Genomic DNA, 12,820 nt, shown 5'->3' on the forward strand with positions numbered 1-12,820 from the left:
TATTTCATCTTTAGGTCTGGCACGAGCGAAGTCAATTCCCACGAAGACCTACTCCAATGAGGTGGTGACGCTCTGGTACCGCCCACCTGACATCCTATTGGGCAGCACAGACTACTCCACTCAGATTGACATGTGGTGAGCATTTGACTTCCTGTACATTAATATTAACGTGTTTTATTACGATTCGGTAAGACTGAAGTAACGGTTGGAATATGAGATGTGACTTCAGTATGTCGACCTCTGCTGTTCTGAATTTGGAGAAAAATGTTCATGCATGTAATCTGATTGGATGATCTGTGACTTTGGTTTAGTTTAATTTAGTATAAATTGCTTCACAACTGTTAAATTGTGTACAACTTGACTACTGAACTTGAATAAATTGATATAAATAAATAAAAACAACTCAAACATTTGTGTCTCTTGTTATATTGCTGTTGCTGTCATTATATAAAAGCACTAAACCAAAAAAATCCATAGTGACCAAGCATTGCTTTATTATATCACACGCTGTGTAGAGATGAGTGTGGGATGTGTTTTAATGTTTGTCTGTCTTTGCAGGGGTGTTGGCTGTATCTTCTATGAGATGTCTACGGGTCGGCCCTTGTTCCCGGGCTCCACAGTAGAGGAGGAGCTTCACTTTATCTTCAAACTGCTCGGTACCGCGCTCTCCCACTCTCCTCCTCTCCCGCTCTATCTGGCTCCATATCTGACAGTTTGTGCCTCCGTGTGTGTCCCTGCGATATTTATAGACCCCCTGTGTCTTTTCGTAGGTACGCCCACAGAAGAGACCTGGCCTGGAATAACCTCCAATGAGGAATTCATCTCCTATAACTACCCCCGTTACCGCGCCGACTGTCTCCATAACCACACTCCACGGTAACGACAGCTGTTCACCGGGCCTGATGCCCGAAACTGTCACCGTTCCTGATGTTAAAAAGCCATACGCCATTGGAGGCGACTTATTGTATTTGTGATTTCTCTTGACAGATTGGACAACGATGGAGTCGAGCTTCTGTCCAAACTGCTGCAGGTAATCTGCGTGTTATTCAAATAGAAGACCATATCAAAGTTCATTTCTCTGCTCATCTGTCAAAAACAGCGTATCAGTTATTTGAATGTGTGTATATTTTTATGTGTGTACATAAAGATAAGTAATGCTGCATACATTTACCTAACAAATAGTACAGTCAACATTGTTAAAGTCAACACAAAATCCAAACTGAGACTGTTTACTGCCTTATGAGACACACTTTTTGTGCAAGGAAAATGCTGTTGGTTGCTGTGTTAATCTTTCACGAAAACATAACTTGTCTCATTATGATTGATAACCAACAGCAAGCTACAGTTTTGCCAGAATGTTGGTTAATGTAATAAATGATAAGGCAATAACAAGAGCAGATTCCATTTATATTCCTGCATTTAGCAGACGCTTTTATCCAAAGCAACTGTTACAGTGCATTTAAGGCCACAGATTTTGTGGCATTTTATGAAATATAGAAATTGATCACAGTTTTTATGCAATCTATCTGAAAAATAAGATCACCAACCAAAAGAATTGATGTTCTAGAAATCCAAGGCCCGATCCCAATTCTATTTTGTACCCCTTCCCCTTGCCCCTTGAAACAAAGTGGCAAGAGGAAGGGTTACAAATTTTACGCTAAGAAATGGGACACCACTACTACACTGGTATACGTCATCATACGTCGTTGCTAGCTCCTAACGTTACGTCAGAGGACATGCGCCGATGCACCGGGTATATGACATAAAAATATATTTTCTAATATCGTGCGATCAGTGCTGTCCGCTAGCAAACGTTTTGCAAACGTTAAAAGAACATCACCGTAAATACAAACACAAGATTGAATGTAACATACTTAAAATGAAAAATTGTCATAAAACCCCTTATTAATTGAAAAAATGACTTGCATATATTGGTCTGCTTGCTCGAGTGAGCAGCCATGTTGGAAATTTCTCTTAGCCCTTCGTTTGAAGTGAGGTCCCGAAAAATCTTCGTTTGAAGGGCTATCTGGCCCTTACCCCTACCCCTCCAACCAAAAGAGAATTGAGACACCCCTTCACGTGAACGCACCAAACTGAGGGGTAGGGGAAAGTGTAGGGGTAAGGGGTAGAATTGGGATTGGGCCATACTCATAACAGGTACTGTATACCTTAAATGCTATGTATTCGTCGTGGACAATGTTGTTTCTGTGATGTTGTTCATGCGTGTCCGCTTGACTAACGGTGCTGTTTCGTTCAGTTTGAGGGGAAGAAAAGAATCGCGGCAGAGGAAGCCATGAGACACCCATACTTCCACTGCCTGAGCGAGAGAGTTCTCGCTCTGCCAGACAGTGAGTTCACGCACACACACACTGATGGGAATTATGATGCTGTGAAATAACAGATGCATTTGCACAATCACATCTCATACTGACGGATAGAATTATTAAAGTGCCAGACAGATCTTGCACTCTTCTAATGTGAAAGACGGTTCATTTTCAGAGGCGGGATGTGCTGATCTGTATTTGCTCTGTATAGTTTGTTTAAATAAGCTTACACAAATACTCTGATCTTAACATTCATCACATGTTTGTTTCAGTGTATTAATGTCACGCTTACATTTCTCTCTGCCAGTTACATCAATATTTGCACTTCAAGAAATTAAGCTGGAAAGGGAGCCGGGCATGAGGACGAGCTCACTGTCAGAATCAGGTAAACCAACACAATGAATGATGATGAGAGATTTGAGCTTTTTGTGGAGCAGCTCGTTAGATTTAGTGTGTGTAGTTTCTTATAGCCAGACATAAGCGTAAAGTTTGGGCCGAGTTGACGCTTATTCTGGCTAAGTACCGCCTACTTGCACAGGAAGGGAGTGATTGACATGTAGAGGAACCAACCACAGTTTTTGTGATGTTTTGGAATAATACTGACCACTGATTATACTCAAATGTTATGTGGTCCGTGAGAGACTACAACTTTGCTCTTACATTCGAATCGTCCTGAATATTACTCATATTTATCATACCAGAGATCACTTGTGCTCATCATGACGCTTCTCGTTTTTTCTGCGCTCACATTTTTCATCTCGTCTCCTGATAATTTTGTGTCACTGAATTTCTCGTCTCGTCTCGCGGGTGTTGTCCGAGATCTTGAGGTGTCTGTAACTTGCTATTTTTTGGCTGCTTCTCTCCGGGCCTATTTAGAGCTGGTATTAACACCCGTTTGCGGGGATGTGATCTGAGGTCAGGTGAGACGGATGGGCATATACACCTGGTTGTCTACTTCAGATCGCCTGAACATATTAATACCAGTTGTAAAGAGATCTCTTCTTTCTCCTCTCTGTCTTTGATCTCTATGCACACCTCATGTCTGGTGTCAGCAAGGCACAGTTACAATGATGATGATGTGTCCGATGTTCTCAGGAGGAAGCTCTTATTAAAGGAACAGTTCATCCAAAAACATACTTTTTTGGGTGATTTTAGGTCATTTAGTGGTCACTCTTTAACATAAAATGACAAAACACCATAAATCAGTAAAATAAATGTGGACCACATAACTGTCACATAAGTCAGAATTTGATAATAAAGCAGTTTTCCAATTTATTTAGAAAACAGCATCCAATATCTTCTTTAAAGATTCACCTTTGTGATCTATGTCGGAAAGTCATACAGATGAATTGGGTGAATTGTTCCTGTTAGCTCCATGTATTATTCACTGCTAACTTTGTTTTCTACATTTGATCTCTCAGTCTTTTCTCTTCTTGTCTGTTTGTATGTGCTCTTGTGGTGTTTTCCACACGCTTTGCGATTTAAACCATCACTTCACTGCGCTCCAGAGCTTTTGCAAAGATGTCTAAGGTTCCGTCACACCTTAGGTACATATTTGTCACCCTCTGCTCAAAGCAGAAGGTCACAAACCACAAAAAATCCATTTCTGCCCCTCATTTTCTGTTCATCTGTGTTTACTGTCTGGATTTGAATGACATAACCACATACATTAAGAAATGTATTGAATTTTGTGTTTTGTAGTCCATGTGTGTACATGCTAGTGTACTCCTAAGTAGGGCTGCATAACGATTAATCGCGACTAATCGTTTGCAGAATAAACGTTTTTATTTACATAATATATGGTGGTGTACTGCATATGATAATTATGTATATATAAGTACACGTACATGCATGTACTGTATATAATTAAGAAATATGTAACTTTTGATATGTTTTATCAAAATACACACACATGGATGCATGATTTTAAGAAGAAATATATTTAATATTTATATATAATATAAATTATATATGTAAATATTAAATATATTTTTTCTTAAAATCATGCATCCATGTGTGTGTATTTATAAATACATAATTGTGACACACAGTACACCAACATATATTATGTAAACAAAAACTTTTATTCTGCAAACGATTAGTCGCGATTAATCATTATGCAGCCCTACTCCTAAGCTTGAACACGATTCATTCAGCAGATATACACATTCGTTCTTTTTCTTAATGGATTGAATCAAATATATAGGTTTGTATACCAAGATGTTCCTTGGAATGAGAACTTTTACGTCAGAAATAAAGTTAGAGAAATCAAAACATCAACACACAAAATTTACTGACACATTTACTACCCTCATTCTCATTGGTTGTTGAATGGATATTTGTTTAATTTGCTTGAAGTCATATGTTCCCCCAAAACCATCCATCACCTTTTTTGTGTACGATGTTATCAGTCCTTTAATGATCCCTATGACGCTCCGCATGTGCATGTCAAAGCAGGTTGCAAGGTTGGGTTTTAACCAATGGGTACCAGTTTGTTTCCAAATGAGAAATCCACAATCATCCAACAACAATTTTTGCGCTGATGTAACCATTGAGATGTGAATTTTGGCAAACGTGTTGGCTTTTTGCAAGCGAGGAGATCCTAGTGAGGTCGAGTTTGAGAGTCTCGAGGCAGAGGAGTTTTTGTAGTTGGGTGCAGGTAAATTCATTTGAAAGGAAATAAAAGACAAATTTGTCCATGACAAATAATGGTAGAGACAACCTACTACCGTAAATGACGACTGTGCTCGCAGGGGAGCGCTAATGCTAATGTGGCCTTTTAGCCTGTAGCTGTAATGAGGGCAAAAACTGAGGAGAACCGCTTCCTCTGTGGAAACCTGTCGTCCCTTATCAAACCAGAAAACAGCCCGGGCTTCTCTAGAGCCTTAAACTGAGCATGGATGACGGCTTGTGTGTGCGGCTGCATGTTGACGGGTGTTTGGTTTTGCCCACCTCACTCACAGCTCATGCCCAGTTCTCTAAACGAAGTGAGCGCTGGTTTTCTCTTTCTCCCTCCTTCCAGGGACTCCATATACCCTCGGATGTACCCTAACAGTGATCGTACTTTTTCTTTCGGGCTGTCAATTTACCATGTTTAATATTATGAATCCTGACCCCCAATTGTCTAGTAAGGAATTTTCTGCCAGTTTTTGATAAGTGGCTGTTTGTGATTAAGTCGAGTAATCATGATTGGTAAAGGATGGACAGCCCTTTTGCAACATTTGACCGCTGCGCATTGAAGTAAATTTCTGTCTGTCTCTCTCTTCAGTCAACAGCATATCTCAACGGCAGAGCCTGCTCTTCTGAACGCACGGGCGGAAAGGACAGGAAGACGCGCCGAGACGTTTCCTGTTGTGAAGATGAAGGGATGTTTTTTCACTGCTTTTCTGTGGCATTATGTGCTTAGAAGGGGTCACTGTAGCTGTTTACATAGAGAGGCTGACGACGAAGTCATGTTTTGTTCTTGATTTGTGTACTTGTGCACCCTGCCCCTTCCCTGTATACATGACATGCATATACATGTTTGCTATACCTTACCAACGGAGTTGTGTACCACCGATCCAACCACTGTAATCAGATGCTGAATGTTGTTGGATATCGGATGGTTTCCTGTGCGTAGCCTCTTCTTTCATTGACTGATGCTTTTTGCAATACTCTGTTAAAAGTGTTAAAAGAAGGCCATTTTATGAAGGAATATGTCACAAAGCTATGAATGCTATGAATATCAATCAACAATAAGCCAAGTTTATAAAAGTGATGGAAATCACTATAGTCTTCCAGAACAATAGTCCTCCACCTTTAGTGTAATCGTCCAAAAGCCAACATTTTAGTACTATGCCAACATATATAATCTGTGATCATTAAGCATACAGGCTTTATTTGCGTTCATCAGATTTTCGAAGTCTGTCCATTTTTTACTTTTGTTTGCAAAATCATTTCATTTTTAATTGTTGTTAACATGTTTTTGCCATGCAATACATTTTGATAATCTAGAAAGTTATTTCACCAAAGACCCCACGTTTCCTCCCACTTGGTTTAACCTAGTTTGAGCTTCCACGTCCATCATCATTCACCCACCGAAGAATCAGCTGCATTGTGTCGAGGACGAACATTGAGCCTCCGGAGTTCTCCAGGCTTTTCCCATGAACACCTGGTAATTCTTCCATTACTGCAGCACTTCGAGCCGTCACTCTGGGTGAAAACTGAGCTCGCTTCAGTCTGTGAGATGAGGACTTATAAATGGGATGCCAAGGCTTGTGTGGAGAACGGGTTGACTCGTATAGGGCTCAGGTTTCTGTCACTCTGCCGAACAGCTGAGCGGGCGGGATAGTGTTCCACATGTCGGCCCGGTTGTTCATACTCCGCAGGGTTTGGAGCGCATTGGTGTTGCGTTACACGCTGCAAATTTATCACACGGGTGTACCAGGGATGCGCAAACCAAGGCCTCTGTGCACAATATCTGTCATCTACAGTCCCACAGATGTGATTTTTGGGCGTCTGGGTCACGTTACACCTCAAATACAAAAGAAAAACTTTATTTTACGTAAAGGTCCACTTTAAGAGACTCAAACTTTCCCCACAACTTCTTGTTACTGTAATGCAAAATAATAAAAAGAATCTTTTTACAATAGCAATATGAAAAGTAGGATGTTCAGTGTTGTTCATTTAAATACGTTGTATTTTGTTTGTAAATTGTATATTTTAAAATGGTAATATATACACGCGTTGTAGTATTTTTTTGTAATGCAAGGTTCAGAACCATCATTTTGGAATGATGAGAATTGCAAAACGAGCTTTTAAATTAAGATGTCTGGACTGCTTAATTTTGGGGGCATTTACATCAAATTGTAATGGTTCCAGAATAAGCTTCATTTTCTTTATTGGAAAATATTTGTCTTTTAATTTTGAGGTGAAATGTGACCCAAGTATTTTCTCGTAAGACGCGCCATATCAGAGGTGAATGCTGATGAGGTTTCTATTGTTTTTAGTAAATCTATAGTTTTTTATTTGATATTTCAAGCAATTCTAAAATGTTTGGTCAGCTGGTGATAGATTGTGACCTCCCTTCTTCCCTGCTGGAGATAACCTGTGAATACCTGTTTGCTATATTTGTGTGTGTTTGAGAGAGATGAGGGGAATGCGGTCCTGCATGGCAGTGTTTTAGACTTTGGTACATTGTAAATAGCCTTGGAATGTTTTGTTTTCTGATCAGAAGAGTGAAGAGTGCAATGAAACGATCCTCATAACAATGTATAATTTTTGAAAGAAGAATATCTTTTTTGTTATACTTATCTTTGATGACATTGTTAATTGTGTTCTCATTTTTTTATGAGATGTAGTAACCGAATTACGTTACCAGGAGATTTATGCGCTGTAGATATTTGGTTTTGATGTTTGTTAGTTCATGAAAATGGCTCACACTGATTTAAATCTTTCATCTGGAACGCGTTAAGTGAAAGGGCTTCAGTGGCTATATGTGCTTGTGTGGTAGCCAACTTTTCATTACTGCGCAATAATGGCTAATTTACGCAACAACATCGATTTGTTTCTTTTTTAATGAAAATCGTCCCAGTTTTAATTCCCCCCCCCAAAAAAACAGATACACAAACATTTTGCACCAGAAACAGCTGTTTGGCCCTTTCATAAGTGTGACTTTGAATGCATTTGTACGTGGAGACATTCTGAGCCAGTAAACATGTTCAGTTCTCTGTAATGGGTAAAGTTTTGATGTTCTTGAATGGGCATTCTGTGCTATAAGAAACTTGATCATTGATCAGTATTATTTTCTTTTCCTATTTTTGTAATCGTTCTCAAGATCCCAAAGTTTTAGGATTTTCAGCCTTGTCACTGTTGTTTTTCCAGCTGGCATTGGTCCATGTGAAATGCTGAGGAATTAAGAGTTGCAGTCCGCTGTTCTATAAATATGTTGAAAGCAGTATAGACAAACACGTAAGCAATACTCACTGGAAATGCACATCTCATGGGTATCTTATGCAGGAATCACTCTCAGATGGCCATAGTATATTTTTGGTTAAAATTAAGTTATGCACATATGAGTGGTCATTCTTTCTGTGAGAATCAAGGGATGTTTACTCCAAATAACAATTGTAAATGTTTAATACAAAAATCCTTTTTTATATTCTTTTGAATGCAATAGTTAATTCTTTCATTTAAAAAAATGTGGTTCAGATGTTAAAATGGAAAACCTTTAATTTCATGCAGAAATATTGCTGACTGTTATTTCCTGATACTTGTATGGAGTTCATTTCCAACAAACTTGATCCATCTTTGTCAAACTCTTGAATATTGGCACAAACAAGCTGTAAAGCATTCAGGTGCATAAAGACAAATGTGAATCATATTTTGAGGAAATACAATCAATGACCCAAACTTGAGTTCTTTTTTAGTTAATTTTTGATTTACTTCAGTTTATGGACTTGGGCTGCTAGTGTGAATAAATGTAATAAGAAATGTTCACATTCATTTGACATGTACATCAGATAGTTACAATTCTTTCCCATTTGTATCGCATTTACAAGTCCACACATAATCTGTTTACTGCTGACTAGCTTTACATCAAAAACTTTGCTTGTTCATGGTCAGGGACAGTATATGGTTATACTATAACTGCATATTAATCGATTTTTGTATTTATTTACAAACCTTACATTAAATCTTACCCTGATATGTTTGATTCATCATATTCACTTGTTGGCAACCCCTACAAGGTTTATATACAAATCAGAGGTGTGATAAATGATTTTGGTCCCAGGTTGAAATGTGCCTTCCAAATTCAATACAAAAGTATTACAGTTTTGATGTGAAATTTTGTTAGTGATGTCAAACACATTTGACAAATCAAATAACTGTCATGAATGACACAGTACGATTTGACCCATCATTAAGTCCTTTTCATTTTTCTCATCTAAAATCAAACCCAATCAACCTGGAAAATTGATACGGAAGAAATCATACACTTTATTTCATATTTCATTTCAAATCCAAATGTCCCTCCATTACACACTGGCAATATTTTGTGATATTTTTAGCACTTAAAATTAGGATTTTCAACTTGATGATCTGTCTCTTGGTATAAATCTACGCAGTTCCATATCATATCATATGATTTTTAAACCGTAGATACGCGCTTTAACATGTATTATACAGCAACGTGATTTGGTGACTGCTTCTTAGCTTTTGCTGTCGGTCAATGCCAAAGTTATCTGAAGCCTTGCATGGGTTGGTGTTTAATTTTTCCAAGGAATGTTACAATGCTGACACCCTGCTTTGTGTTTCTTACTGAGCCAGTTTTACTGATGTGAATTACTGTTATGATAAAATCACATACACATCTTTGAAAATGTTACATAAGGCCTAATTCTGTTTATTAATTCTATCAAAGCTATATAATTCAATAAAGGTATGTACATTTCTGAATAACAATTTGTACTTGGTTGTATTGTTTTCATAGCAGGTAATACATAAGCAAGCCCATGTTACATTAAATTTAGTCATTAAGCAGACGCTTTTATCCAAAGCGACTTCAGGGAGCAATAGAGCGATATGTCATACAGGAGCAATAATACAATAGGTGCTAATATGCTACATATTAAACACAAACAAACATTAACATTAATGTACAATAACTTATTTATTGTAGTCAATGTATACAATAATTCAATAAAGGCATTTCTGAATAATAATTTAGATCAGGCCTGTTTGCGTGGGAGGTGAGAAGTGGGATGTTTCCCACCACAAACGCGGAAGTAACGTCTGGATTTAGTAACATTAAAAGAATTTAGTAACATTAAACATAACAAGTATCTGTTAACGTTAAGAGAGCACCGTTCCAAAAATTGTTTCCGAGTTGAAGTGGGAAGTATCGAATTTCCGCAAGCTAGGTCCAACACAAACACTAAAGACATTAACAAGATACCGCAGTTATATTACATCAATAGTGAAAAGTGCATCCTCGGTACGCTCGCTTTAGCGCCGGAAGTCCCGCCTTCCGGTAAAAAGAGCCAATCATCAATCGTTAAAGACCGTGGTTTGCGCTGCTGCTAAACTTTGTTCATTCACTGTATCAAACGTTTTCGAGCGCAATTTGAGCTTAAGCTTCAGTACATTTAAAATCATATGCAATTGTTGGTGTGAAATATGTTGTTTTATTGTGACCGTGACCAGCGATTTCGGATATATTAGTCTTCACCCATTCGAGTAGGACTTGGTCTCGTATGACTGACATAGCTGACCGGATGCGTTGCAAATATGTCCGCCGAATGCGGAGACTTTCCTTAAAGGGACTTTGTCCAATTTCAACGTTTTCTGTGATTGATTGCCTTTGCCTGGCGAACTCTCAGAGGTCCGCACTCGACTGTTCAGGTCTGGTGGTTTGAAGATGGCTCCGCTCACATCTCCAACACGTGAACTGTTTCGTGAAGCAGTTCGGGCGGTGTTAGAAACGTGGCCGGTGCTGCAAGTGAGTGAATACATTGTCATCTCATATTCCCAAAGATGCATTTTTCTTACAGTATTTTCATGTTCTTAAAGCGAGATTTAATCGATTCGTTTATGAGTTTGAAACCACACCGCTATTCGGTTAGCAAGTTAGCTACGCAACGTGTAAATAAACAAGAAGTGAATGCAGAATAAACATAATAGTATTATAGAGTTAATGAGTGCAGGAATAATTGACTATATTTTCTTTCAGATCGCCGTGGATAATGGTTTTGGTGGCGCTCACAGTCAGCAGAAGGCAGACTGGATGGTGGATGTGCTTCAGCAGTATTTTAATGATAATGGTTCGAGCTGTCAAATGACTTATCTTCTGTGACATGATGATACCAACAGACAACGACTGTGTTTATCTCTCTGCAGATGACCTGCAGCAGTGTGAAGTGGAGGATTTTATCTCGGACCTGATGAATAATGAATTTGACACAATGGTAGATGATGGCAGCTTACCTCAGGTTTGTGTAGACTGAGAAGGTGCAGTAACTGCTCGTCACTTCTTTCACGTGTTTTTTATGATTGATTTTTTATGATGTCCAACCTCAGGTGGCACAGAAGGTGTGTTTGATCTTCCAGCTGTGTGAGCAAGGTAAACTGACAGATGTCAGAGAACACGTCAGCCAACTCGCTCAGAAAAAAATAGCTGGCCGGGCAAAAGCTGCACCTGCAGGGGATGAGGAGGAGGCCGGTGATGATGAAGAGGTGTGTGCACTTTTTAAAGAATGTTTTTCGTTTATATTCAGTCGTTTTGAGTATGTGAATAAATAAACTGGTTCTTTTTCTCAGGCTATGGAGTGTGATGGAGAGGGACCTACAGTCAGCAGCACAGCGGTGAAGGAACAGTCTCATCCTCAGGCCATGAATAATGATGAAGAGGATGATGGATGGACGGTTGTGTGCAGGAAAAAATGACTGGATTTTTTGGAATGTGTAACGATGACTCTGTTAAAGACATTTAAGGGCTTTTCTGCCGCTCTGGATTCTTGTGAAACTCATGATATGTTTAAGCTGACTGATGTCCTGTCAGTTTAAAAGCTCGGAGTGTCTATAAAATAATTCAGAGTTACAACATGTATTGGCTGTAGTCAGGTCTTAGCCACTTTATATGTGCTTATTAGGTTATTTACCATGACAACTTGCTGGCCTGTTTGTCTTTCTGACTTCATGTATACCTGTTATTTATAACATGGTCCTTTATCACCCCCTTGTGGCCATATGTTACATATCACCACATCTGTTGGAGTAAGCAGGGAATTACATTGGCGGATTCTGGATGAATAGCTTTTTGATTGAATTATCATGATTTCTGTTGTATGCCGTGTTCGAAATTGACTTGATTTAACAATCCTCATCTTAAAGGACTAGATCACCCCAAAATGTCCGTCATTTATCCCATTTTTTTTCATGGAAATCTTTAGGTTAGAATGGTTGTGCCATATTTTCTCCAATCCAATCAATGGGAAGTGTGAACCATTTTTAGTTTACATCTTTTAAATTATCTTTATAATAGTTTTCATGTGTTTTGCTGCTGTCATTTATTTCAAACTCATATGATGTTAGTTGGAAGCATTCTACCAACAATAGGACACACCACAGTTGACAACATACTTGACAGGAAGATGTTAAAAGCTCACTCTAATAACAAATTAAAAATTAAATAACTCTTCCTCCAAACCTTTAAAATGATTAAAACTGAATTTGTATAGCACATCGCATCAGAAGAGAGCTGGCCTGCCTGACAGCCCAAATCCATTATTTGCACCTCATGACTCTTTTTTTTTTTTTTTGTCTTTGGAGGCAAAATAAAATATTTTTGTGGATTTTTTGTAGTGAAACGTTTTCTGTAAAGAAATTTACATTGGAAAAAGTGCTGTAGAAATAAAAAATTTAACTGATTGCAAAGAACTGGGACTTCTTAAAATCCATAAGAATCTTATCACTCTAATAGCCAAAGTTTTGTTTAAGTTTTACGTATAGCTGAAATA

General features: G+C 38.4%; 2 protein-coding genes across 4 annotated transcripts in view; both read left to right on the plus strand.

Moving 5' to 3' along the window:
- The window catches only part of cdk16 (cyclin dependent kinase 16), a 27,452-nt gene extending 17,669 nt beyond the window's left edge, over positions 1-9,783 (plus strand). For 2 of the 3 annotated variants that reach the window (XM_057355957.1, XM_057355960.1), the window contains 8 exons: positions 15-135; positions 559-656; positions 771-876; positions 988-1,030; positions 2,258-2,348; positions 2,632-2,709; positions 3,833-3,871; positions 5,593-9,783. In XM_057355957.1, the coding sequence (XP_057211940.1) occupies positions 15-135; positions 559-656; positions 771-876; positions 988-1,030; positions 2,258-2,348; positions 2,632-2,709; positions 3,833-3,871; positions 5,593-5,630 (614 nt within the window). In that variant the 3' untranslated portion in view covers positions 5,631-9,783. The remainder of the gene's footprint in view (positions 1-14; positions 136-558; positions 657-770; positions 877-987; positions 1,031-2,257; positions 2,349-2,631; positions 2,710-3,832; positions 3,872-5,592) is intronic. The other variant, XM_057355959.1, reaches the window with a different exon arrangement.
- An 880-nt stretch (positions 9,784-10,663) lies between these two features.
- Positions 10,664-12,752, plus strand: tsr2 (TSR2 ribosome maturation factor). Its single transcript, XM_057357094.1, has 5 exons — positions 10,664-10,803; positions 11,035-11,125; positions 11,202-11,293; positions 11,382-11,537; positions 11,622-12,752. The coding sequence occupies exons 1-5, from the start codon at positions 10,723-10,725 to the stop codon at positions 11,745-11,747; spliced, it is 546 nt and encodes a 181-aa protein (XP_057213077.1). The 5' UTR covers positions 10,664-10,722; the 3' UTR covers positions 11,748-12,752.
- Positions 12,753-12,820: the final 68 nt, after the last annotated feature.

This window comes from Triplophysa rosa, linkage group LG17 (genome assembly GCF_024868665.1).
Source record: "Triplophysa rosa linkage group LG17, Trosa_1v2, whole genome shotgun sequence".
Classification (NCBI taxonomy): Eukaryota; Metazoa; Chordata; class Actinopteri; order Cypriniformes; family Nemacheilidae; genus Triplophysa; species Triplophysa rosa.

What these genes read in the sequence shown, in the direction of transcription:
- tsr2 (XM_057357094.1), top strand. Translation starts at nt 10,723, where the DNA reads ATGGCTCCGCTCACATCTCCAACACGTGAACTGTTTCGTGAAGCAGTT. An exon ending in AAACGTGGCCGGTGCTGCAA is followed by an intron (nt 10,804 to 11,034) that starts GTGAGTGAATAC and finishes ATTTTCTTTCAG; the next exon opens with ATCGCCGTGGATAATGGTTT. An exon ending in GCAGTATTTTAATGATAATG is followed by an intron (nt 11,126 to 11,201) that starts GTTCGAGCTGTC and finishes ATCTCTCTGCAG; the next exon opens with ATGACCTGCAGCAGTGTGAA.